We start from the raw sequence: 26,356 nt of genomic DNA on the forward strand, positions 1-26,356 counted from the left end.
CTCTCTCTGTCTCTGTCTCTCTCTGCACCACTCTGAAGTTGAACACAGCAGATTCAAGACAATACACATTAAATAAATATTATCAGTAGGTGACACAAGTCATGTTTCTTATGATGTTCAGGAATGGAGATGACAAAACAATTCTTATCTGAACAGAAAAGATGATATGAAGAAACACTGACTCATCTCTTGTCCTACTGTCCACTTCTATCATCTGAGTGGCAGCAGACTCATTTTCTCTCTGCTCTCAGCTTCCTTCAATCCGTCCCTGGTGCTGTGATTCATTAAAGAAGCAGATAGGAAATGTAATGGATCAGAACATGATGTCCCGTCATAGAAGGGATTCATTTCATGTGTTCTGGCCCATGTCAGTTCATTTAGCTTTATTTACCATAAGAAATAAGTCAGGAATAATCAACTCCTAGGTGTGACTTCAGTGATTTTAATGCACAATGTGGAGGCAAAGAACCAAAGTGCACTTGGGAAACTGACTAATACTTGGAACAATGGTTACCATACACTGCAAGAAAGGACGGGTTAGAACACAAACTAGCATGCAGGAGAAGCAAGTTAAAACTCACCATGCCTAAATACAAGAAAGCTTAAGATGGCACAGCAAACTTTGGCATGCACTATAGAAACTAGGGATGGCACGATACCACTTTTTCCATATCCAAACCGATACCGATACCACAACCTTGAGTATCTGCCGATACCGATATCAATCCGATCCGATCTTTTTCCCTCGCTTATACAAGCTGATAATAATAAATTTACCAATGCACTTTGCTTAACCCAGCCATCTAAACAGCATGTTCAATCTGTGGACCAATATTTATTCCCTAAATGAAAGGTCCAGAACATAGACTCAGTAATGCACTAATGCTGCTTCTTTTTAAGCCTTCTCGCTCTCCCTCTCTCTCTCTCTCTCTCACACACTCACACACACACACACACACACACACACACACACACACACACACACAGACACACACACAGTCAGTCCCTGGTCTCCCTTACTTGCGTGGAACACGGTGGAGGGGAATTTACGCATCAAGGTGTTTGTAAACAGGGACACACGTGCTAATCTAGTTTTATTTGGCGTTTTCAAGGAAGATGCGACTTTTGGGATGAATTATAATGAAGGACTGACACATCGGCACTTTATGATCGCTGCTGAGGCAACTTATTGGTGTGAGTGTTCATTAGGATTGACTTTGCTGAGCGTTCATCTGCCAGAAAGTGCCTAGATGTGACTTCACCTCTTGATGGGAATGGTAACATATTGATGGTGATATTGTGGTGTGTTGTGTGTTGTGTTTTTGTTTCTCACCTTAGCTTGTTGGAGTGGATCTCTCCCTCTCCCTCTCGCTATTGCGGTCTGGTTGTTTGTTTGATTCAGCGAATCAAACAAACAACCCGTTTAGGCTATTTAAGCGTTGGAAACAACCCGTTTCCAACACCTAAATAGCCTACTCCATCATATTAAAGTGCACTCGGTCATGCTGCTGCTGTGCTGCTCGCGTTGACGCGTTCGTATCTCTCTTCCCCGTGACGGGCGGCATTTTACATGATAGTTTAGGCTAATGGATCGGATCGGATTCTACCTCTTTTCCCCCTCAGATATCCGATCCAGTGATTTTGGCCGGATCGGCTCCGATACCGATACTGAGTATCGGATCGGACCATCCCTAATAGAAACCCAGGTATAGGCCTCCACCCAGTGACCAACCACCTGCGGAACTATGGCCACCTGACGTACTGTAACTGGCAATAAGGAATCTTTCAAATGCTAGAGCCCTCTAGAAACACTCAAGTCGCTTTACAAAATGAAATAAACAAAATAGCCACATCAACAAAATGAAAGACAAAAAGGACAAAAAACTATAGGACAAAAACAGCAGTGGCAACAGAGCTCCTCCTATGAAATGCAGCAGAGCTAGGCCATGAGGAAGGCCACCCAAACGTCAGGCTCCCTCATTCCTTGGAGCCTACGAGCTACAGAGACCGACCGAACCAGGTGGTGCTGTACAAGGGCACGGAGAAGAACTTCCAACACAGCAGTACTAGACCAAACTGGGCCCTGCAGAAAGCCACCAGGAAACCCCGTCGTCATGCTCCTCGTTGCTGGAGCCTACGAGCTACCAACCAAATAGTGCTGTACACCGTGGTGTGAAGGAGCTAATGCTCCCTCCAGCTAGCTCTGCTCCTTATTCTGGCATGACTCTGTCTCAACCATCACAGCGGTGTCGGGAAAGAGCGAGGCAAGCCTAACTAACAGCCATGCACGGCCAGTGTTGGGGGTAACTCATTACAAAAGTAACATATTACATGTAATATATTACTTTTAGCAGTAACTCAGTAATGTAACTTATTACTTATAGGATTTCAGTAATATTATACCAGTTACTTTGTCAAGTAACTCAAGTTACAAATTGAGTTGTTTTTTAAATCAAAGCACATATTTAAAAAAGAAACAATCATTCCCTAATCAAACTGTGTGTTTTTATGCAAATAACCACTATAGATGACAATAACAAAGGAAAAGAATAACATTTCGAATTTTGGATTGTTTACACTGAATTCAAGGTGGTTGAAATTATTTTTCGGGATGGTTCCGGGGCAGTGATGTCATTCTGCTACTGCTGTTGTTTTGATAAAAGTAATGCAAAAGTAGTGTAATGAGTAACGAGTTACTCTACACATAAAGTAATATTGTAAAGTAACTTATTACTTTCAAATGAAAGTAACTAGTAATATGTAGTTACATTTTGAAAGTAACTTGCCCAACACTGCACGGCTCCCTTTTAAAGAGGCTGTCAACTAGCAAGAGGGGGAGGTGCCTCACCTGTTCTGGATGGGAGATGATGAGGGGGGCGTGGCAGCACTAACAGGGGACAGCTCAACCCACCACACATCCTGTCAGCTTCTCATCCAATGAAAACGTTGTTTGCTGTTCCAGGAAATAGGATGAACCTTGGATACGTGGGCCGGTATGGTGCAGGGAAGCTAGTCCACTCATTAGAGGTGAGAGACTCTGCCAGAACCCGAGTCCGGCCCGACCGGGTCCATGTGCCGGGTCTGAATATCCCTTCTATACCTCGGGCCCCGGCCGGGCTCGTGGTCAAATATTGATATAATTGGGGTCATATTTGGTGTGATAAGATCAGAATGTTATAACATTGTAACCTTCAAACCTTTATGTATTCATATAGACTGAACAGACATCAGGGTTATAGTTGAGATAAGCAGCCAACTTACGAAGACAATTTCAGGTTGGGGTTGGGCTCGTGCCCATACTTGCAGTCAATGGGACGGGACGGGCCCAGAGACAGAACGGGCTCGGGTCGAGTCGGCTTGTTTTTTTGGGGGCCTGATCTAAGATCTACCGCTCAGCTCATAGAAGCTGAGGTAGTGAGTTGAATAACGTTACTGTGCTAGAAGAGGAGAAAATCCAACTGGGAGACTGTCTGCAAAGAGTAAAGAAAGATCAGGTATGTATGCCATGACTCTACACACACATGCACACACACACACACACACACACACACACACACACACACACACACACACTCCCGCACACACACACATACACACTCCCACACACACACACACACACACTCCCGCACACACACACTCCCGCACACACACACATACACACCACACACACGTGATGACAACAAAACAGAGATGCTCACAAGTTATTTTTTGCAAGTCCAAGTCAAGTCTCAAGTCTTTTGGTCACAAGTCCAAGTCAAGTCTCAAGTCTCTTAGGGATGAGTGTTCTATCATCTGCTGGATGCCATCTGGTCTGCTTAGAACACTGTGGGCACAGCTGTGAAGCGGAAAGCGCGCGGCAGAGCTGGCTGAGGACAGACGGGTCAGAACACGTGCGCGGGGTGCAGGGCCCAGGCCCGTGATGAGGAATGAGGATGATGAGCAGTGGCTGGCAACGTGTATAGAGAGGCAAAGTGACTCACTTCTCTGGTACAGCGCTGAAGCAGGAAGTGACGTTCACTTTGGCTCTCTATAGGTAGGTGACCTGGTTTTTCTTCATCCTCAACAAGATGATGTCTACCCGATCAATATCCTCATCTCATTGGTTATGAGCTAAGGGACATAACTGATCCTAGATCAATATGCTCATCTCATTGGTTATGAGCTAAGGGACATAACTGATCCTAGATCAATATGCTCATCTCATTGGTTATGAGTTAAGGGACATAACTGATCCTAGATCAATATCCTCATCTCATTGGTTATGAGTTAAGGGACATAACTGATCCTAGATCAATATGCTCATCTCATTGGTTATGAGTTAAGGGACATAACTGATCCTAGATCGCTACTCCTACTCTGAGATGCTTGATAAATATGGAGCATAATGTGGTGATGTGTCACTCCTCAGCATGTTTAATAAAGCATTTGCATAATAATGTATGTCCGCCCATTGGCAGAGATCATAATTACAGTCATCAGAATAAATTCAGGTGAAGTGCTTCCCATAGACAACCAGTGTAGAGCAATAAATATGTCATCAAACAAACCGAATGATATCCATCATATCAAAGATATAAAAGCCTGATTTGATATCAGATTTTTCAATATATCAGTGTTGTGTCAGTCATGATGTCATTTGACATGCTAATTTGGCTAACTAAAGGCATCTTACCACCTTGTGGTGTGTCCCCTCCCCCCTCCTCCCCCCTCCTCCCTCCTCCCTCCTCCCTCCTCCCTCCCCCAGAGGAGCCGGCAGACTGGGAGAAGGAGCTGCAGCAGGAGCTCCAGGAGTACGAGGTGGTGAGCGAGGCCACAGACAGAGACGAGCAGTGGGACCAAGAGATCGAGAAGATGCTCCAGGCTGACAGCAGCTAAGTTGAAATGTTGAAAGGTTTTGGGTCGTGGCTGGGCTTGGAGAACCCAACGTACCCAAAGAAGCGTGATGACACGGACAACTTAGCCGAGGAGCGAGAAGAGAAGGTGGTCCAGGCACAGAACGAGGTAAACTAAGGGGTTGTCCTACAACCCAGGTTTTATGAGTGAAGCGAGGCTCCCACCTATTGCCATCTCTGCGTGGTACACGCTATCGAATGCTCTTACCTTTTATTACTTTAAAAGTGTCCTTTCCAACCATCCATTAGACCGTTGACAGGATGCAGACTGGACCCTTGGAAAATCCGGGGCGATCCTGACGGTCTCATGGTCTCCCATCCAATAGCAGGAGTAGAGGCGGGCACAAGCCCTCACGCCTGGAATTGGACCGGGAAAACACCACTCACCCGGCATTCGGCCAGAACCAGACAGACTGGCAGCAAGGCACCTGAGGTGGGAGCCTCGCTTCACTCATAAAACCTGGGTTGTAGGACAACCCCTTAGTTTTATTTCGTTGAAGCTCGGCTCCCACCTATTGCCACCTTACAACCGACCTTGCTGCAAAGGAGCACCTAAGTGCCCGACCTTGCGACTCTCGATCGAAAAATGGGCCGTCACGGCTTATAGCGCATGGGAACCCGATAAGGATTGGGGAGCAGTCAGCGAGGCAACTAGTCCGCGGAGGCAGACAGAACCGCATGAGCGAATGTCGCGCCTCCCACATCCAGACTATAAAACCTCACAAAGGTATGGTGAGTCGACCATGACGCAGCTGCGCACATATCTTCCACCGTCACACCGCGCAACAGCGCCCAGGAAGAAGCCACGCCCCGAGTAGAGTGGGCCTTAATTCCTTCCGGTGGAACCTTCCCAGCGGCAGAATAGGCCAAGTTAATGGCCTCCACTATCCAGTGCGATAGACGCTGTTTGGACAACGGCTTGCCCAGAGCCTTAGCCCCATGGCACACCAGAAGCTGGTTAGACGTACGCAAAGTACGCGTCTTGGCCACATAGGCACGGAGCGCCTGCACGGGGCAGAGCGACCTAAGTCTCCTCTCTTCCGCCGAAGAAGAGGCAGAAGGCTCAAACGCGACCAGGTCTATGGTCATGGACCTGAAGCCAGCCCCAATACACTTAGGCTGATAAGCAGGGTTCGGGCGGAGCGTGGCCCTGCGCCCATCGTTAGAGAACACCATGCACGATTGTTGCACTGACAGGGCAATCAAGTCTCCCACTCTTTTGCCGGAAGACAAAGCGAGAAGCAATGCCGTCTTCAGCGAGAGGTGTTTCAGGTCGGCAGCGTCGAGTGGTTCAAACGGAGGCCTCGAGAGGCCATCCAAGACCGTGACCAAGTCCCACTTGGGAAAGATGTTCCTTGTCTGGGGGCGAAGCTTGCGCACACCCGTCATGAAACGAGAGACCAAAGACAGGCCTCCCACTGTCTTGCCCTCGATGTCCATGTGGCAGGCCGAGATGGCGGCCACATAAACCTTAAGGGACTGCGGCGACTGGCCCGCTTCGTACAGACCCTGGAGGAAGCAGAGAATGGGCCGAACGTCGCAGGTCACCGGGTCCAGGTTCCTTTCTGCGCACCAGCGTGAGAAGGACCGCCACTTGTAGGTGTACTGAGTGCGAGTCGAGGTGGCTCTAGCACTCTGTATGGTTTGCACGACGTTCGCAGGCAGGCCCTGGGCTAGCAACCGTTCCCGTTCAGGGACCAAGCGGCCAGCTTCCACTTGTGTGGGGATGGGTGGAGTATCTCTCCGCCCGCCTGCGACAGCAGGTCCTTCCGACGCGGCAGCAGCCACGGAGGACCTCTCGTCAGAGTGATCAGATCCGCAAACCAGACCTGCGACGGCCAGTGCGGGGCTACCAGAATGAGCTGTAGCCCTTGCTGTCTCACCCTGGCCAGCACCTGGGGAATCAGTGCGATTGGGGGGAACGCATAGAGGGCCGCCCTCGGCCAGACGTGCGCCAGCGCGTCGTGGCCCAACGGTGGATCGTCCGCGAGGATGGAAAACCACTGGGGGCAATGGTGTGCGAGCCGCGAGGCGAAGAGATCGACGCTGGCTTGCCCGAACCTGGCCCAGATCTGCTCCACCACCTGTGGGTGGAGAACCCATTCTGAATTGCGCGGGTTGCCCCGCGATAGCAGGTCCGCTCCCAGGTTGAGGTGGCCCCGAATGTGTGCCGCCGACAGGGACAGCAGGTGGAGACGGGCCCACTCGTGGATGACCGTAGCCAGCTGGTTCAGAGCCAGCGACCGGACACCGCCCTAGCGGTTGATGTACGCCACTGTCGCGGTGTTGTCTGACCGTATCAGTACATGGTGGCCCATGATCTGATGTTGGAAGTGCCAAAGAGCGAGGCGAACTGCCTCCAGCTCTAGTATGTTTATGTGGCGAAGCTGTTGGGCTTGCCATCGCCCGTTTGCAGCCTGGCCTTCGAAGACCGCGCCCCAGCCCCAAAGGGAGGCGTCGGTCCGAATCACTCGCCTGAGTGGGACCGGACCCAGTCTGGCGCCCTCTGAGAGCCAACAGCGGTCCGTCCACACTTCCAAGGCTTGGCGAGCGCGGTCCGACAGCGTAAGGACGCGGGACCGATGTATCGCTGGGTCCAAGCGATGACCGAGGAACCACCTTTGGAAGGGGCGCATGTGCAGCAGCCCCAGAGGAATTGCCGCGGTCGCCGCGGCCATAAGGCCCAGTAGCACGGAGCACTGGTGAACGGAGATCGTGCGTGCGTGACGCCGAGTCTCCGCTGTCCTCCGAAGGTTGTCCAGCCTCTCCGGAGAGAGGCGGGCGCGCATTGAAAGGGAGTCTAGCTCCAGACCCAGGAAGGTTGTGACCTGTTGAGGCACAAGGGCGCTCTTGCGCCAGTTTATAAGGAACCCCAAGGCCTGGAGGTGGGAAGTCAGCACCTCGGTGTGTGCGGACACCATCTCGCTCGAGCTCGCCGCTATCAGGGCGTCGTCGAGGTAGACGTAAACGCGGATCCCCATCTCTCGGAGGGGAGCCAGCGCTGTGTTGACGCAGACTGTGAAAGTCCTGGGACTTAGAGACAGGCCGAAGGGGAGTACGCAGTACTCGTAGGAGACTCCCTGAAAGGAGAACCGGAGGTACCTCCTGTGCCTTTCCACGATGGAAACGTGGAAGAAGGCGTCCTTTAGGTCGACTGACGTGAAGAAGTCCCCGGGTCTGATCGCTCTGAACAGTGTGGGGAGCGTCAACATGCGGAAGGAAGCTTCCTGAGCAGGGGGTTTAGCCGCCTGAGGTCGAGGATGGGCCGTAAGGACCCGTCCTTCTTGGGCACCAGGAAGTACCTGTGGTAGAACCCGGACTGCCTGTCCTTGTCCGGCACGGGCCGTATCGCGCCCTTTGCCAGAAGCGAGGAGACTTCCTCGCCGAGGACAGCCATGGAGTCCGCATCCGCCAGGTCTGAGACAGGGATGCCCGTGAAAGCCGGCGGGGGGGCCGCGAACTGCAGCGCGTAGCCCTTCTCCAGCGTTCGCAGCACCCACGGTGTGGGTCTGCACAGCCTCTTCCACAGGGGGAGGCTGTTTGCCAGGGCAGGTCTGGTGCCCTGTGTCGGGGTTACCCTTGGCACATGATCCTGAGGCGCCACGGCACACGGCCCCAGCAGGACGTCCCCAGGGGGGGTGCGTCCCGGAGGCCGTGGCAGCATGGCGTGCAGCCCCGGCAGGACCAGCCCATAGGAGCTGCGTCCCGGAGGCCGCGGCGAGTCGTCGCCCGTGGTGTGCGGCCCCAGCAGGACCAGCCCGGGGGGGCTGCATCCCGGAGGCCGCAGGAGGTCGTTGCCCGGCTGGTGCGACGACAGCTGTGGGGGGGGAATAGCAGGGGGGCCTGCAGATGGTGAGGTGCCCTCCGAGCACCTCGCAGCTTTCGCTGGCAAGGGACACGTACTGAGCAAGGCTCTCTTCGGCGCTCGACAACACTGTGGGACGCCAGGTCCTGGCAGCGTGGAGGCTGCCCCTCCCTCCCCCCGGGGGACCGCTAGGTACGCGCCGGGCCTCGGGGCCCGGTCGCGGTGGCCGACTTGTCAGGGTTACGGCGGGAGCCCCTGCTGCGGCGGGCACGGCTTCCTCGACCCGCGCCAGTCCAGGCTGGCTGGGGAGGTGTTGGCCCCGCGTTCCTTGGGGCATTCGAGCTGTTCCTGTCTGCGTTGGCTGGGGGACCGGACCACCCCTGGGGTTGCCTGTCCCGTGGACGGCGTGCAGGGCTGCCGCGGGTCGTCGTCGAACGACCTCGGGCAGGGGGTGGCCTCGCTGTGTGATGGGTCGCCCCGGTCTTGCGCGGCAGGACTCTGCCGACCGCCTCCGTGTCCTCACGCCGCCTCTGGGCCCTGCTGGCGAGGTCCGCCATTGAACCGAAGAGCCCGGTAGGGCAAACGGGCGCGTTGAGGAGGTCCGTCCTCTCATGGCCACGCAGGCTGGTGAGCTGCAGCCAGAGGTGACGCAAGGCGGCCACCGAAGATCCCATGACCCTCCCTGAGTCCTCCGACACACACTCCAGCATCTTGAAGACGTAGTCGGAGACCCGGCGTAGCTCAGTGAACATTTCAGGCTCGGGGGCTGCTTGGACCTGGTCTACCAGGAAGCAATGATACTTAAGCAGGAAGGCCATGGTGTTGGCCATGGAGGCCGCCTGGCCTGCCGCCAGATAGGACTTTTCCAGGAGCGAAGCAGTCTCCCTGCAGGCTGGGGAGGGGAGCAAGGGCTTCCCTTCCTTCTTCTGGCCTGGGAGCAGGTGGTCCGCCACCGCCTTCTCCAGTGGGGGGGGGTGTTCATAGCCTGATTGGGCCCCTTCCACGACGCTAGACCAGCACTTAAAGCGTCGGATGGGGGCCTCAGAGGAGTAGGGTTTGGTCCAGGATCGCTGAACCCTACGCTGCACGTCGGGGCAGAAGGGCAGGCTTCCCCGTAGCGGCGTCTCAACGGCGCGGAAGTGGGAGGCGGTGAACATGTCCTTCTCGACGGTAGGGGGCGTAGGCCAGTCCCAGTCGAGGGCGGAAACAGCCCTGGCCACGACCTCCCTGAACTCCCTCTGGTAGATCTCAGAGGAGATGTCGTCAGGAGGGGGGAGCCCCCCGGGGTGAGCCCTTTCTGGGTTACCCGGGCCGGCCAGCAGGGAGGCCTCATCATCCCGTTTTGGGTGGATCTCGAGGAAGTCATCCCAGGGTCCCCCGCCTCCGGCCATCTTGGCGGAAAGGCGAGCCCATTCCGAGACACGGGAGTTAGCCGCACCTTCACCCGACCTGGGGGAGGGGGGCAGGGAACAGCGGGAACCATGTGGGGAACGCAGGTGGGGACCGCGCTGGGAACCCGTCTTGTGCTGTGAACCCGCTGGGAAACTGTGCCGGGTATACTGCTCGCACTGCCGTGATCCCGGCGGGAAGTCACGCTGGGAACCTACCTGGCAGCTGTGCTGTGAACCCGACCGAGAACCGCGTTGGGAAATTCGCGCGTCATGCCGCGGGCGCTTCGGCTGGGAGCACTGTTGGGAACCTACCTTTTTTCTTTGGTAGCTGTGCTGCGAACCCGACCGGGAACCCCGCGCATCTTGCCGTGGGCGCTTCAGCGGGCAGCGCTGCTGGGAACCCTCCTTGTGGCCATGCTGTGAACCCCAACGAGACGCACGTGGGGAGCTCACCTGGGAGCACTGCTGGGAACCCTCCTTGTGGCCGTGCTGTGAACCCAAACGAGAAGCACGTGGGGAGCTCTCCTGGGAGCTGTGCTGGGAGCCCTCCCGAGAGTTGTCAACGTGCTGCTGTCCGAGAGGCAGCGGGGTGTCGGAGGTAGCAGGCCCAGAGGTAGTCTGACTCTGGCTGGGCTCAGCTGCAGCAGCAACGCCGCCAGCGTGGCCTCTGAAGAAGTCTGCCCTGTATTTTTGAGTGCTACGAGGCATCTCAGTACAGGCGAGGCAAAACTCCGGATCTCCGAGGCAGCTATCTGCGTGGGCCTGTCCCAGGCATTCAACACACAGCGTGTGCGAGTCCTTGGCTGATAGCCACGCGCCACACTTGTCCGCACAGCGCTTCGCCTTGTTAACACTAGCCATCCTGTTAGAACACGCGGTAGTGACAGGCGAACAACGTTAACGTTAATGTATCCTCTTCTTTATCGCCTTGTGGGTAACACTGAAGCAAGCGAGTTAACACAAACCACTGAACGTGGCAGACCGAGCGCGCGTAGGCGGCAGGCTATTTTAGCGGGTCTTAACTCTAGCAAGCCAGTCGGCAGTGGTGCCGACTAATACCTGTAACCTAACACAAGAACGAGACTAAGCTACGAAACACGTGACGCTAGTAGCGGAGAGTTATCTCTACGTGAGGTTAGCTTAGACAGAGCAATTCAATTAGCAAGCATACAACGACACTCGGACCGGCTTGTTCTTAAAAGCCGCCGACACGTGAAAAAAACACTTAGCTTTGTCGCTCGCCTCCAACTTTCACCGCCCAGGCGAAGGTAACCTTCCAAACCGGAAAATCAACGACCGAGGTTCCCGTCCGCTACGCCGATGTACGGGGAGCAGTTGAAGTGAAAGTGGTCGGGCAAGCTAACGCTAATCTGGAGCAATAATTCACACGTCTGTCCTTGGCCGAATGCAGGTAAGAGTGATGTTTTCCCGGTCCAATTCCAGGCGTGAGGGCTTTTGCCCGCCTCTACTCCTGCTATTGGATGGGAGACCATGAGACCGTCAGGATCGCCCCGGATTTTCCAAGGGTCCAGTCTGCATCCTGTCAACGGTCTAATGGATGGTTGGAAAGGACACTTTTAAAGTAATAAAAGGTAAGAGCATTCGATAGCGTGTACCACGCAGAGATGGCAATAGGTGGGAGCCGAGCTTCAACGAAATAAAACAAACAGCAAGCAGCCCAGGAAGACGAGCCAGCAGCCCGCCAGGAGAACTCCGAGCAGCCGGGGAGAGGACTGGGCGGTAAGACTACCCTACGTGCTTCTTAATCATCTCTCTTTTAGATGTGGAACTCGTCATCAGTTAGTCAGCCTTGCTGTCCTGGTGTAACCTTATACATGAAGATAATGTAATTTGGTGGAAGCAAATATGGTATAAGTGCATTACAGTATGTTGTGACTCTTGTGAGCATGGGTGGCCCCAGTGGGAATCAAACCAACAACCATGACAGTGTTAGTAGTGCTACTGAGCTACATTACACAACCATAGGTCCATTTAAATAAACTGCATTCTGTTCTGCGTGCTCCTCCTGTGTCGCTGTAGCAATGTTTTGATGACAGGTCTGCTACACACAAGAAACCTTTTCATCAAAGTACTGCACAAGTCAGAGTCGAGTAGCAAGTCACCAGAACAAAAAGTCAAGTCTCAAGTTTTCTCTTCATGCATCAAGTCAAGTCTCATGAAGCCCTAATCCCGTCCTCTCCCTCCTCTCTTTGAAGACTACATCTTCAGTTTTGCCACCAATGCCACCAAGAAGATATCAGAGTCTGTGGCAGGGACCGCTCAGACCATCAAGAAGAGCGTGGAGGATGGAAACATCGACGGCATCATAGACAAGGCACGCTGCTCTCTGCTTCTTGCACGGCGACATCATCAACAATTTGTATTGTCCTCATATTCACATAATATTCTTCATGAGGCAAATGACACCCTGATGATGTACCTTGATAAATGTAGTCTATTGTAGTGGTTTCCAAAGTCTGAGACTGTGGGCCTCCCCTCAGACAAAGCCACCCCCCCTACAGACACTCGATAATTAATTGAGCCAAGATAGCCTGATATTGCTGTAGCCTGTTTGACATACTTCAGACGACACCAAATACATACAAATACCTGTCATAAGGTCTGCCTGAAGGAATTATTTGTTTCTGACTCTGGGAAAGTGGGGAAAACTGTAAAATTCCCAAAACTACTGATTATCTTAAGTATTTCTTTAACCAAATCACACAAATTTAGACTACCGGTATTCTAGGTTTAGGTTTAGGTTCTATGTGATCTCCTTTTGAGATATTTTTTTCCACTTCCATTCACTGAGCCTCCCCTGAAACTGTCTGGAGACTCCCTGGGGAGGCCCGCCTCCCACTTTAAAAACCTCTGGTCTATTTATTGATTACATTTTTACCTCGTTGATACAATATAGGTCCCTTCCTTCTTTGAGTATGTGTCTGTCTGTGTGCTGACCTGTGCATTTGTCTGCTTCCAGACTTTCCTCGGAGACTTCCAAAAGGAACAGCAGAAGTTTGTCCAGGAAAATAAGGCCAAGAGATCAGGTGGGATGCACAGCGATTAGCCTATTTCACATCCCACCCAATTCACCCAATTTGTGCCTAAAAGGCAGGAAGTAAAACAGGTGCAAGCAAGACATTGATTAAGGTTTCCAACTTCTAATCCGTTTAGGTGTTCCAGTGCCGTGGGTCTAATTAGTGTCTTGCTTCTACCTGTTTTACTTCCTGCCTTTTAGACACAAAATGGGTGAATTGGGTGGGATGTGAAATAGGCTAATAGTCCCAAAACAAAAGAAGTTTGAAATCTGAAAATCTTCTGAGGCCACGCCCACCCAAGGCTTTAATCACAACTCTGATCCAACACACCAGACTAAGATGATGTATTTCCCCATATATTTTTTATTTCATTAACAGAGCATGTGAACTTGGACATACGGCAAATTAATAATCCATCCATCCACATACAAAAATTGAGGCAAAATACCCAAAAGCCAGATTGCCAACATTTTCTCCCCCTTACTCATCAGAAGTATTTGTGTGCACAACACATTTGTTGAGGCAAACTGTGATAAGCAACAACACAAAAATACTCAACAATCTATTAAAGCTATTTAGGCTGTAAAAAATGCTACCTTTTCTGTATAGGGGAGACTCATGGGTACCCATTAAACCCATTTTCATTCAGATATATCTTAAGGTGACAGGTCAAGGGACCCCTTTGAAAAAAAATCCTCTGCCAAAATGTAGCCTTCATTTTGAGCGTTTTATTTTATTTTATTTTTTTACCTTTACATATCATCAGTGACAAAGAGATTGACGATGTCACTGATAATATTACCGATGTTGTACCGAAATCTTAATGTCTGGGGCCCCTAGATTTTTGTGACATCAAAGTGGGGTCACAAGCCAAAAAAGGTTGGGAACCCCCTGCCCTAATGTGTGATGAGTGAAGCTGCCTGTGCTGGCGTTTGTGCCCAGATGCAGCGGTGCCACCCTGGGTCGGCTACAACGAGGAAGAGACCATCCAGCAGCAGATCCTGGCTCTGTCTGCCGTGAGTCACGTACAGATCCTACACGATGTCAGCATGTGTTCTCTCATGTCACTTATAACACGGCTTTGTTGAAAGCTCATCTCTGATTTGCCGATAATCGCTCTCTGTGGTCTGTCTCACACCTGATCCTATCAGTCTGCAGTTAAAAAACATCTGGTCCATGAAGCTCCACCTTGTGTCTAAAACACATTAGACTTTAGCTGCTGCACACGGTCCTGCTGGAGCTTTTATAGGCAGAATCTTGTCAATCACATTAGCTTATAATCAGATCATTTAAAGTCAACATTTTATTTCAAATGATTCATGTCCGATATTTTCCAACTCTCTTGACTGATGCCGATACCGATATTATTATTATTAATATTTATATATATATATTTATATTTATATTTATTGATTGATTGATTGATTGATTGATTGATTGATTGATTGATTGATTGATTGATTGATTGATTTATATTTTGCCGATATATGGTGCATCCCTAGTAAAAAGCAAGGCACTGGTGATGTGTCTTCCTGTAGGACAAGAGGAACTTCCTGCGCGACCCCCGGCCGGCGTGCACTTCTGCTTCGTCATGGAGGAGATGTACCCTCTGGCCACCATCATGCTACAAGAAGACCAGCTGCTCAACCGCATGCGCTTCGACCTGGTCCCCAAACAGTCAGTAGGCCGTGTGTGTGTGTGTGTGTGTGTGTGTGTGTGTGTGTGTACGTGTGTGTACGTGTGTGTACGTGTACGTGTGTGTACATGTGTGTGTACGTGTGCGCGTGTGTGGTCTAATTAATGTCGCAGAGTTCCCACAGTCATGCAATACCTGGAAAACTGGAAAAGTCATGGAATTTCAATATTTTGTTTTCCAGGCCTGGAAAAGTCATGACATTTGTAAAATCATTGAACGTTTTGGAAAAGTCATTGATTTTGTTGTGTGTAATGAAATTAATTGTTGTGGGTAATCTTTTTTTTTTATAAACATTTGAATGGAAAATTCATGATTTCTTTTCCAATAGCTCCCATGCAATGTGACCGACTGCCTCTAAATCAATACCAGATTATTACTAGACTGGACAAATAAGACACACCTCATTATATTTGATTTGAGTGATTCTCAATCATGAATTTTTATGGAAAATTCATGATTTCTTTCAATAGCTTCCATGTAATATGATGCCATGACTAAAGCACTAAAATTCCAAGTGCAAGTATGTTCCGCATATTTTAAGTCTGTTAAGCATATTTTAGACCATGGGAAAAAATACTAAAACTTAAAGTATAATAATAGCATTCATATTACAATAATCAAGAATGATAATAAAAACAACAGTAATAATACAACATTTATGCATATTAGTCCAGAATTTTATCAAAATACCTCACTCAGTTTAGGACGTAAGTACCCTAAAGCTTTATTTTTATGGCACCTTTCAAAACCCTATATTCAATTCAATTCACACTTTATTTCAGACCCAGGGAGATCCATAATATAATAAAAAGAAAAACAATAAAAAAGGCAGTACAATAAATAGTAAGTGTTGATAACAGCACACAGGTTACCAAAATACTCAGGGTCTAGTATACAGACATTTTCGCCAGTGGTTCCACAGTCTGGAAAAGAACTTGCCCGAGCTGCGTTCATGATTGGTCAGTACATCAATGAGGTCATTTACAGATTCAGATGCCCTGCACATAAATCTATACATTAAATTTCTGAGAACGGCAGAGCAAGTCGGTACCCCGATACTGACAAACATAAGGCTTGCACTAGAGCTCCTCGGAACTTTTAGTAGCAGCCTCATGCAGTCATTATAAGCCACAGTAAGCTTTCTCATGCTGTTTTGTCTATAACGACACCACAGGTGAGCCGTATACAGGGGTGTACAGTATGCTTTAAAAAGTGACATCTTCACAGAGATAGAGCACATTGAGAACTTGCGACACAGTATATTTGCTTGGGCATACAGCTTCCGTCGCTGCCTTAGGATGTCCTTATCATCAGAGAGGTCGTCTGAGATAACATGGCCCAGATATGTAATCTCATCACACGTGCTGAGCAAAGTGCCAGACAGGTAGAAGTCAGGGAAAATTGCCCGCCTGTCTTCTCTACTTCTAATGATCATGAGCTTGCTCTTTTTGGCGTTATAAATAATATCTGAGACAGCCCCGTACTGTGTGCAAATTGTCAAGAGCTGTTGGAGACCAGCACTAGAAGGGCTAAAGACGACCAGGTCATCAGCATACATAAGATGATTAATAACCAAGTCACCCACCCTACAGCAAAGACAAATCATTCATATATAAATTAAACAAAATTGGTGACAATATTCCCCCCTGGCGGACGGAATTGGACACATGAAAGGGAGCCGATGTCACACTCCCCCATTTTACTCTCATTGTCTGTCGGGCATACCAGTATACTAAAATGCGTACTAAAAAACTGGGAACCCCACTTTTAGACAATTTAGAAAACAATTTATAGACGTAATGACGTAATGTAGTATTGATCAATTCTACAATTAATATGTGATCAATAAAAATCATTATAACCATGGTATCAGATGTGGACGACAGTGATTGGACGATATCTGACTCTTATTTAGAACTCAATTATTTTGGTTTCTATGTCAATGTAACCCTGGTCCGGTCCATTATGATGACTCACCTGTGTTTGTGTGTGTTTGTAGTGTGAAGGAGGAGGCGTTCTGGAGGAACTACTTCTACCGGGTTTCTCTGATCAAGCAATCGGCCCAGCTGACGGCGCTGGCAGCCCAGCAGCAGCAGAGGGAGGAGGGGGACAGGGGGGCCAGTGTCTCCCCTGAGGACGTCGCCTTAACAGGTTAGAGGGAGGAGGGGGACAGAGGGGCCAGTGTCTCCCCTGAGGACGTCACCTTGACAGGTTAGAGGGAGGAGGGGGACAGAGGGGCCAGTGTCCCCTGAGGATGTCACCTTAAAGGTCCCATTCCGTGCAAAAGCTGTTTTTACTTGTAAATGCATATATACTGCTGTCATCCCTCCCTGTAATGAGTGGTCACAACCTCAGAACTGCCACAGTTGGATTTGTCCCTATCCAGCTTCCCCCTGCAGTCTCCTTCAAGCCACGCCCCCTAACGCTCTGTTCCCCCAGATGGGTTAATGTGATGTCACTTAAACATACTGCGCGCGGTCTCTCTCACACAAGCTACCTGCACCATTTTGTCTATAGCCAGAAAATTAACACTTCTAGCTGGAGCGACGCCAACTGTACGTGATCCAACAACTGCGGAGGTGCATTCGGTAAGTCTAGGCATTTTGAGATGTCCTCTTTAGCGTAGCAACCGTTAACTGATTGCGTGCCAGCCACTTTTGGAAAACGGATGCTCCCAGTGCCAGCCCTTTCAGAGCGTTTTCAGTGATAACTCAAGACCCACAGAATATTGTGTGATATTACTATGTAAACACCGAACACGCCCAAAGAACGATGAGACTCTCTTGTATCATCAGCAAAAAAAAGTTTATTGATATCATTTTCCGTTCTTTAGTTATCAGCCGGTTGATTTCACCAAAAACACACGTTTCAAACTAGAAGCTGAGATAATGAGCCTTTTGTGAAATTAAGCATTTCAAGCAAATCACTGACTCTGAAGCTAATATTTTCTGACCTGAAACATCTGAACAGTAATTTCCTTCAATAAAACAGCACCCCCACCCCCCTCAACTGCAAACTCCTCCTCCGTGGGAGTGTCTCTGGTGGCTCTGCTCGCTCTGCTGCGTGTGTCAGGCGAGTCTCTGCTGCCTGCGGATCCACGTTCGGATGGCGGCCGCTCGTCGGGGGAGTCTGGATCGGGCTCGCTGAGTTCGTCTGACGTTTCTGGGGTTTCGGTTGTGAGCTGGGATGAAGCTGCGTCCGATTCTGGGCTTTCTGCTGCGCGTTTCAAAGTGCGCTGCACCCAGAGTCTATTTTCGGAGCGCTCTGCCGTTGTGCGCCGGCTCCCAGCGCGACACCGAAAAGCCAAACCATTCTCATGAGAATGGTTTGGCTTTGGTTTTCTTTTCTGGCGGCTAATCGTGTGGAGAAACTATCGGAGCAGAGACAGAGGGGCTCAGTTGTGGGAGCGGATTGGCTGCTGTTCACAGCTAACGTTAGCTCCAGCCAGAGCAATCTGTGCCGCTCTGGCTCCAGCATGCATCGGTTTCCGTTTCATCGCGGCTTTTTCTGCTGTTTTTCCTCACCTTTCTCAAATCTGGAGAGCACTGTCGCCACCTAATGGGTCCGTAAAATAGGTTATACACCTTCAAAATCCCCCATACTTTCACAGGAGATGCATCAGGCTTTGATCCACGTCCCACCGTCAAAAAACGCAATTGACGTCTTTAGACGTCATTGGCACTCAATGAGTTAAGTTAGCGATAGCTCGTTGCTAACGTTAGTTGTGGACACAACCTAGCGTGCTGGTCCACAGACGCTAACCTGATTGGCTGCTGGGAGCCTGGGGCGGGCTCTCCCTCAGCGGCCAATGGGAACTGTTAGTTCTGAATATATTATAGAAACTAGGGATGTTCATTTTGGAAATTTTCCAAAATCGATAATCGGTGAAAATTAACGATCAATTATCGATTATCGATCATATTAATACTTAGAAAATTTTCAATATATATATATATATATATATATATATATATATATATATATATATATTTTTTACAAAATGAATGCCTATGGCAGAAAATACGAAAGACAACGTGTTCTCCTCAATGAACTCTTTATTTCAATGTGTCTCCTCTCCAACACTGCTGTCCCCGGCGCACGAGTGGGGCGAGGAGGAACGAATTCCACCCAAACCTAGTCCAATTTTTTTTTTTTTCTTTTTTTTTTTTTTTTATAATTAAAAAATCGATCCAAATGCCACAGGATCGATTCCAATCCTTAACGATCAATTATCGATTTTCGATAATTGATGAACATCCCTAATAGAAACAGACCATTCTTGGGACACAACGAGATGAGGAAGTGACAACTCCGTCAGAACAAACGGGGTTGCTATATTTTCGACAAATTAATCCAGAATCATGTTTTATGGACCAGAGACCCACGTTTTTAAGAGGTTACAGCTGCACGAATTGGGACCTTTAATATATATGTGTGTGTGTATGTATACTGTATATATATATACATACGGTATATATATATATATATATACACATATCCTAGCCACTAAATTAACAAATATATATAATTTCTTTGCAGAAAATGTTAGACCAAAAACCCCACCTGTTTCCATCAGTGACATGCAGAAGGTAAGAGTGCTATACTGTGGATGTGGTGGTTGTGTATGCTCAGTATGTATACAAGTGGCTGAGGAAGAAGCTCTCTGTTTTCAGTCGCAGCCGGCCCAGGAGGAAGAGGAGGACATGTGTTCGAGTCCCGGGGTGTCGGAGTTTGTGAGCGACGCGTTCGACTCCGCCAACATCAACCAGGACGACCTGAAGAAAGAGATGGAGCAGCTGGTGCTGGATAAGAAGGACAGCCCCTCTCCTGAAGGTCGGCTTTCTTACACTTTTGTTTCATCCTTTAGGGAACTGTGTGTCTGTTACATTTCTTAAGATGGAAATGAGATAGATATCGTTTTGTTGTGTTGGTATTTCTGATGATTTTCTTTTCATGTTACAACATGTAAGCTGAAGAAGTAAGCTATGAACCAGGAAACCACTCTCTCAACAGAAGATGGCTTTAAAAGAACACTGTGTAGGGAGGTACGGTGGTGCAGTGGTAAGCACTATCACCTCACAGCTCGAAGGTCGTGGGTTCGATTCCCACCTGGGGACGAGGTGAACGCTGAAGGAATGCGTGCCCGTCCGCATGTCCTCGAGTGCCCACCGCCCGGGTGGGGTCGGCAAAAGGGCCTTTCTGTGTGGAGTTTGCATGTTCTCCCCGTGCCTCCCGGGGGTTTCCTTCATATAGGAACCCCCTTCACAAAAACATGCAATATTCTGGTTGCTAGTGTGGTTCCTCCGCTGGTCGTTAAGGGCGCCTGTTCAGAGAGAGGGGAACTGGTTGGAATAGCGTGAACCTCCCACGTGCTATGTCCTACCGGTGAAGCTTCCTCTGTCAGGTGAAAAGAAGCGGCTGACTGACTGCCCATGTCTCGGAGGAAGCATGGAGCCAGTCTCGGCTCTCCCCAGATCGGCAGAGGATGGAGTAGCAACCAGGATTGAGAAATCAAATGAGCACTAATGGGGGATAAAATTGGATTAAAAAAAAATCGGGGAAAAAAAATAAAAGAACACTGTCAATCTATCGCCATTCAAGCTGCTGATAGAGACGATATTTTGTGCCGATGTTGCAGATTTTTCATTCCCAAAAAAATTCCAAAAATCAGAAGCACTCTTGTTTCCCACCGAATTTTATATTTGGTAGGGTGGAAAAGCCTGGGAAAGAGCATTGAGGCCAAAAATGTAATTAAATGTATATTAATAATAATAACAACAACTCTACTACTACTACTACTACTACTACTACTACGGCACTCGGTAGAGCGCATCATACCTCTGCCAGCCTTTCTGTGTCGTGGTGTTACGTGAATCCGTTTAGAAGTTAGGCTCCTTTTTGTGATTGCCACGCCCCCTTTTGGTCAGTGAAAGCTTACGTGAAATATGGTTTCTCTACAAATGTTTTCTTTATTTCCTCTTTGGTACTTGGGGGATTTCGGATCACACACAAAACATTGCGACAGTACTTTGATTTAAATGTCATTATTTTAACGGTTATAACCGGACATTTCTGTTTTATTCTGGCTGACTTGACACTGCTGAACTTGTGAGCAAATCTCTTTTAGATTTAGATCTCTTGTTGATGTTGTAATGCAATTGAGTCTTTCCTGTCTTTTATTCCCATGTGCCTTGGTATCAGAAATATAAATATAGTGTATAAAGAATAAGCAGCTAGTTGGCTGCGTCTTGGTGTGGGCTAAACACTGGACCAGCTTGTTACTGCATAGCCTCATAGTTTTTTCAATGGCTATTATGATATCCATATCAAAGATATACAAGCCTGATTTGATATCAGATTTTTAATCATAGTCAATATATCAGTGTTGTGTCAGTCATGATGTCATTTCGCATGCTAATTTGGTCAACTAAAGCCATCTTACCACCTCTGTGGTGTGTCCCCTCCCTCCCTCCTCCCTCCTCCCTCCTCCCTCCCCCCCTCCTCCCTCCTCCCTCCCCCAGAGGAGCCAGCAGACTGGGAGAAGGAGCTGCAGCAGGAGCTCCAGGAGTATGAGGTGGTGAGCGAGGCCACAGACAGAGACGAGCAGTGGGACCAAGAGATCGAGAAGATGCTCCAGGCTGACAGCAGCTAGGGGGCGCTGCCTCTCCTCTGCACAGTCACTGATTTGCTGCCCCCCCCCCCCCCCCCAATGGACGACTAGCAACCCATGCTGCACAACGGGACTAAATATGATTCCCCTCTATATGTATATGATTACCATCTGTCCACTTGTATCCATGCTTCCGTAACTCAGGGTTCCTACGCAGGTCTGGAAAGTGAATAGTTTGGGGATTTGAAAACAAAAGTCTGGGAAAAGTATGGAAAATGTTGTAGTTCAGGTCCGATACACACACAATTCTAGCTTTGATCTTGGTCTAGACCCACTTTGAATACACAGCTTGTGTTGATGTGAAGAATAATGTTCAGATAGAGGGATGCTCTTATGAGCCAGCCACTGTCAGCATGCATTATATCAAATAGCTGCACCAACATCACATCTAGTCAAGAACATCGGCCATATGTGAAAGAAAGCATGTAGGAACCCTGCCGATCATCTCACATATTCTGATATTTCTTCATCAGACCAGATCTAGATCTAGGTCTGCGTTAATCATATTGAACACCAGACAACATCTTCAGAGGAAAAAGTATGTGATTTTCTTTGATTGAAAATGTGTAAGGACCCTGGGACCTGATACAAGTTTGAGATATGATTATATCTTTGCCCTGTTCATGAGAGCCATGTACTGAGGCGGAAAGCCGCTAGAGGGCGCTCCAGTACAAAGTGCCAGGCACTTTCTTCTGATGGGGGGCTGTTTGAAATCCTAGATCCACGTCTGAGTTAAGTATCTTTCAGCTGCTGCTTGCAGGTGGTTTGTACAGTAAAGTCTGTAGTATAGTTACAGTAGAGTCAAATCTATGTCGATAAAGAGGATTGATTTGTGGCACTTTGCACAGCAGGACTTCAGACACTATTTCCCTTTCATTCTCCTTTCACATGTTTCTATTTCATTTGGACAAAGTTGGAAATGTGCGCATGTCTTTGTTCAGCTACACGGCTTGTTTCTCTGTAGCTGAAGTATTGTACATGTGTTCTCTATTTTATCTTTTCCTTCAATAAAGATTCAAATCTGTTACAAAAGCAACCAGTAGACTGTGGCTCAACTTGATACATACATGGTGGAAATAATGACTTCAGGGAGTATGAATGGAAATGAAGTTATAGGACATGTGTGTATGTATATATATCAGGCACGGCGCCAGGATGAGTTCTCTACCGGTGCTAAAGCGGGGCTAAACCACTCTGTGAGGGTGCTAAGAAAATAATCAAGTTTCATGACTTCGACAGACTTCCCAGCAAACATTTTCACGTATAACGACCGTCTCCTGCACGTCAAACGACTACATCTAGTCAGGGTCTAATTATATATACCGAAATGGTATATATAGCGACGTAATTCCCCACAACTGTCCAGATTCAACGATTTTTGCTACATCGAAAGAAAAAAGATAGGACCTCATGGGGGATTCGATCCTGCGGCACTTCGCAGTCCCGTGTCTTATCCATTAGGCCACGGAATTAGTTACAAATACTATGGATTTGGTCATATATAGAGACACGTAACATTGAGAACTTGGCATTTGGACATGACGGTCCCTACTGCAAGTTGCATTGATAGGCTATACAATAGGTTCTCGTTTTTTCCTCAATAAAAGCCAAATCATCATCATTATCTCCATCTTTTTCTTTGTCCTCCTCGTCCTCGACGGCGACAGGATCTGGATTTACTTTTTGTTTCTCAACTCTTTTCAGAAAACGTAGCATGGTAGCATCTTTCAGTTTCACTGTCTGCCGGTGACAGCTGACAGGCAGACTAATGTTGCCTTCAAGTGCTCCTCGGATTTTCAGCTTTCAGGTAGAAACTTCAAGTGCTCCTCGGATTTGACCCTTTCAGATTCTAAGCTTGTTCATGTTGTTTGGTGTGTTCATGAGCTTTTAAATTGTAATGTGAAACAGACACTACAAAGAACAATTGTTATATTTAATTTTATTATGTAGAGGATTAGCAAGTTCATAGCTATTTCCAAAATAATGCTTTACAGTCTGAATCATTTTCCAGATTATTCAAATGACACCTGAGGGGGCTTAACTGGGGCTACAGCAATTTGCGAGGGGGCTTTAGACCCCCCTTGCCCCGGTTTATCGCCGTCACTGATATATATATATATATAATATATGCCAGATGGTTTGTTTGTTAGCAGGACCATGTGGGAGCTCGTCTTTGGAAACGCTTTGGAAAAGGGAGTGTGTTTAAAGAATCCCTGGCAGGTGATTGGATGAACCATCTGTCTATCATCGCTCGCTTCTAGCTGTCGTCACATCTAAATCCCGCCCGCAGCTGCCTCTGGAACTTGTGATTGGTAACCAGGGTTAGGAAGTTTATTTTAAAAATGTAATCGGATACAATTAATAGTTACCTATCAAAAATTGTAATCAGTAATCCAATTATCACAATATAAAAGTAATGTAACTGATTATTTTACTTTTTGATTAGTTTTGAACAAATTTCCTCCTGCATTTGATGACTGGAGCTCCTCAGGACCCAACAACAACAACAAAAAAGAACAGCTTTGCTAATCTTGTTTTATCTCTTTCTCAATAATAATATAACATATAATAAAATAATAATCGTGTTTTTATCTTTGGATTACAGAGCATCATTTTCTTAGAAACCCAGTCATTTATTTCTTGGCTGCACTCACTGGTCATTTCTAAGAGCCAAGTGTTTTTAGGTGTTATTTATTTTGCACCTTAAGATATCAAACATAAAGTAGAAAATAAAAGAGTCAATATTTACAGTGCACAGCGAATTGGATAAATAAATCCACAATCAATACAATCTACAATACATGTAATCAGTTACTTTCCCAGCCCTGCCGCGTCACCAGGCTCTCTCAGAGGGGAGAGCATAGGGGGAGAGAGAGAGCCTGGCAGTTACTGAGGCAGGAAGACAGAAGAAGACCCGCCCCCGTCTTCCGGTGGCCTGTGTGCTGCAGTGTTTTCGTTCCCCCACACAAATGCAACAGAGGCAGTCAGTCACTACGAGTTAGAGACAAAACAAGAAGCATGGACATACCAAATGAAGTGTTTGTTTTGAGCTAACTCTCGTTACTCGCGTCGCCCATGTTTTCTAAACGGAACGCAAGAATTGAGCGGAATATTGTTCCTGGAGCACAGCACGGTCTTCCGCCCAGAGCCGGAAACACTCGGAGCGACGTTTTGTTCATCATCATCCAGCCCTGCTGCCACGACACTTCTCTATACAGGCTGAGGCGGAGCAAAGTAACTGTTGACAGTGGAAGTCAAGTGTGTCGCAGTTAAACTCAGAGTCACACCGACACCATTTTGAGAGAGCAGAGAGAAGACGCAGGGTGAGTGTTACTACATTATTATTCCCAGGGATAGCGGAACGCATCTGAACTTGGGGGGGCCGGGGGGCGTGTCGGGGGGGCGTGTCCCCCCGTCGGGGGGGCGTGCCCCCCCCCCCCCACACACACACACACACACACACACACGTCTGTGAACCACCATCATTGATTATTATTATTATCATCATATAAAGATTTTGGTCGTTTGAAGCCAGATTCATATAGGAATATCTCATTTTAAATTAACATTAGGATTAGACGGTTGTGATGTCAGTATTCAGTCTTAACAATCATATATTTGCTCCTTTTCTCACTCACTCCTATGTCACCACCTGCTCTCACTGCAGGGTTTGAGATTCAACTTTTTTTTATCACCAGCCAATATGGCTGCTAGATTTTAAAGTTAGGAGCCAATTAATTTCAACTAGCCAAAATGTTTTTCTTGAAATAAACCAGAATATGAGGGCGACTGGGTTTTACAGCAGGGCTATTCAACTAAATTGTTCAGGGGGCCACATTGTCAGAAACCTAAGGGACCGGGGGCCGGACCGTTCCCCGAGCCAGTACACTTGACACAATGCGCCACCATATTTTTGCAGCCGCGCTGGAACTATTATTAAGTAGGGGGTGCTGTAAGGAATGGAATCTCGGCAGCGCCGAAGAAAATTTTATGTTTTTTGGACTTTTATCCATATTTAGAAGAATATTTAATTTTAAATTAACATTAGGATTATACTGTTGTGATGTCATTATTCAGTATCTTCTCCTTTTCTATTATTAGTATTAGTATTAATATTAAATACTGAGTATCTCATGAAAAACTATTAATATTGCATCTTTTGTGTTTAGCTCCGTCTCACAGCAGGCCCGGCTCCAGAACCAAATTACAGAGGGGGCCTGCCCCTAGCTTGGGGGGGCCAAGAGGGGTCTACAGACATCTCTAATGTGTTGTGACTTTACAAATAGGCCTAAACAATTAATATTAAATGTATTTACACATTGTGCACAAATTGCATTCATTGTGACAAATTTACAATAGTTAATTAATATCCAGCCAGAATCATTGCAAATGGAGGTTCAAAGTAACAGTTAGCAATAGCATTCAGTTAATCAATGCCTAATGACAGCCAGATTCCGTTTTAAACTTTAAAACAGAAAAACGGAAAAACGTTTTTAGCACACACACAAAAAAAAAAATGAATGGGGGGGCCAGTTTAGGGAATGGGGGGGCCCGGCCCGGTCAGGCCCCCCTCCAACGCCGGGCCTGTCTCACAGCATTGTAACATTGTAGTGCAGCAAGAAAGGAAAACTACTGTAAACATTTGAACCACATTTCTTGTTTAGAACCTATAGCTAGCAACATCGCCATCTCCTGAAAAACATTAATATTGCACCTTTCTTGTGGCTACATCACAGCATCTACTGAAAAACATTTATAGTGGATCTGACTTGTTTAGTTCACTTTAGATTCACATCACATCTGAAAAACAACCAGTCGAGTGTAATAAGTAAATGAGGTTTAATTGTAAAAAAAAAAAAAAAAA

The 26,356-nt window shown here is 47.9% G+C and overlaps 1 protein-coding gene and 1 long non-coding RNA gene across 2 annotated transcripts in view; both read left to right on the top strand.

Annotated features, from left to right (window-relative positions):
* Positions 1–26,356, top strand: part of LOC310791015 — a 95,479-nt gene that overhangs the window by 63,189 nt on the left and 5,934 nt on the right. The window lies entirely within an intron of this gene.
* Positions 11,996–21,474, top strand: LOC310791113 (synapse-associated protein 1-like; the record flags this gene model as incomplete). Its single annotated transcript, XM_083652814.1, is given in 10 exon segments — positions 11,996–12,008; positions 12,305–12,423; positions 13,069–13,135; positions 14,069–14,142; positions 14,665–14,683; positions 14,686–14,803; positions 16,822–16,973; positions 19,362–19,411; positions 19,502–19,655; positions 21,344–21,474. Coding segments are annotated over 10 exon segments (897 nt in total).

Source organism: Poromitra crassiceps, assembly GCF_964638095.1.
Source record: "Poromitra crassiceps genome assembly, chromosome: 16".
NCBI lineage: Eukaryota > Metazoa > Chordata > Actinopteri > Beryciformes > Melamphaidae > Poromitra > Poromitra crassiceps.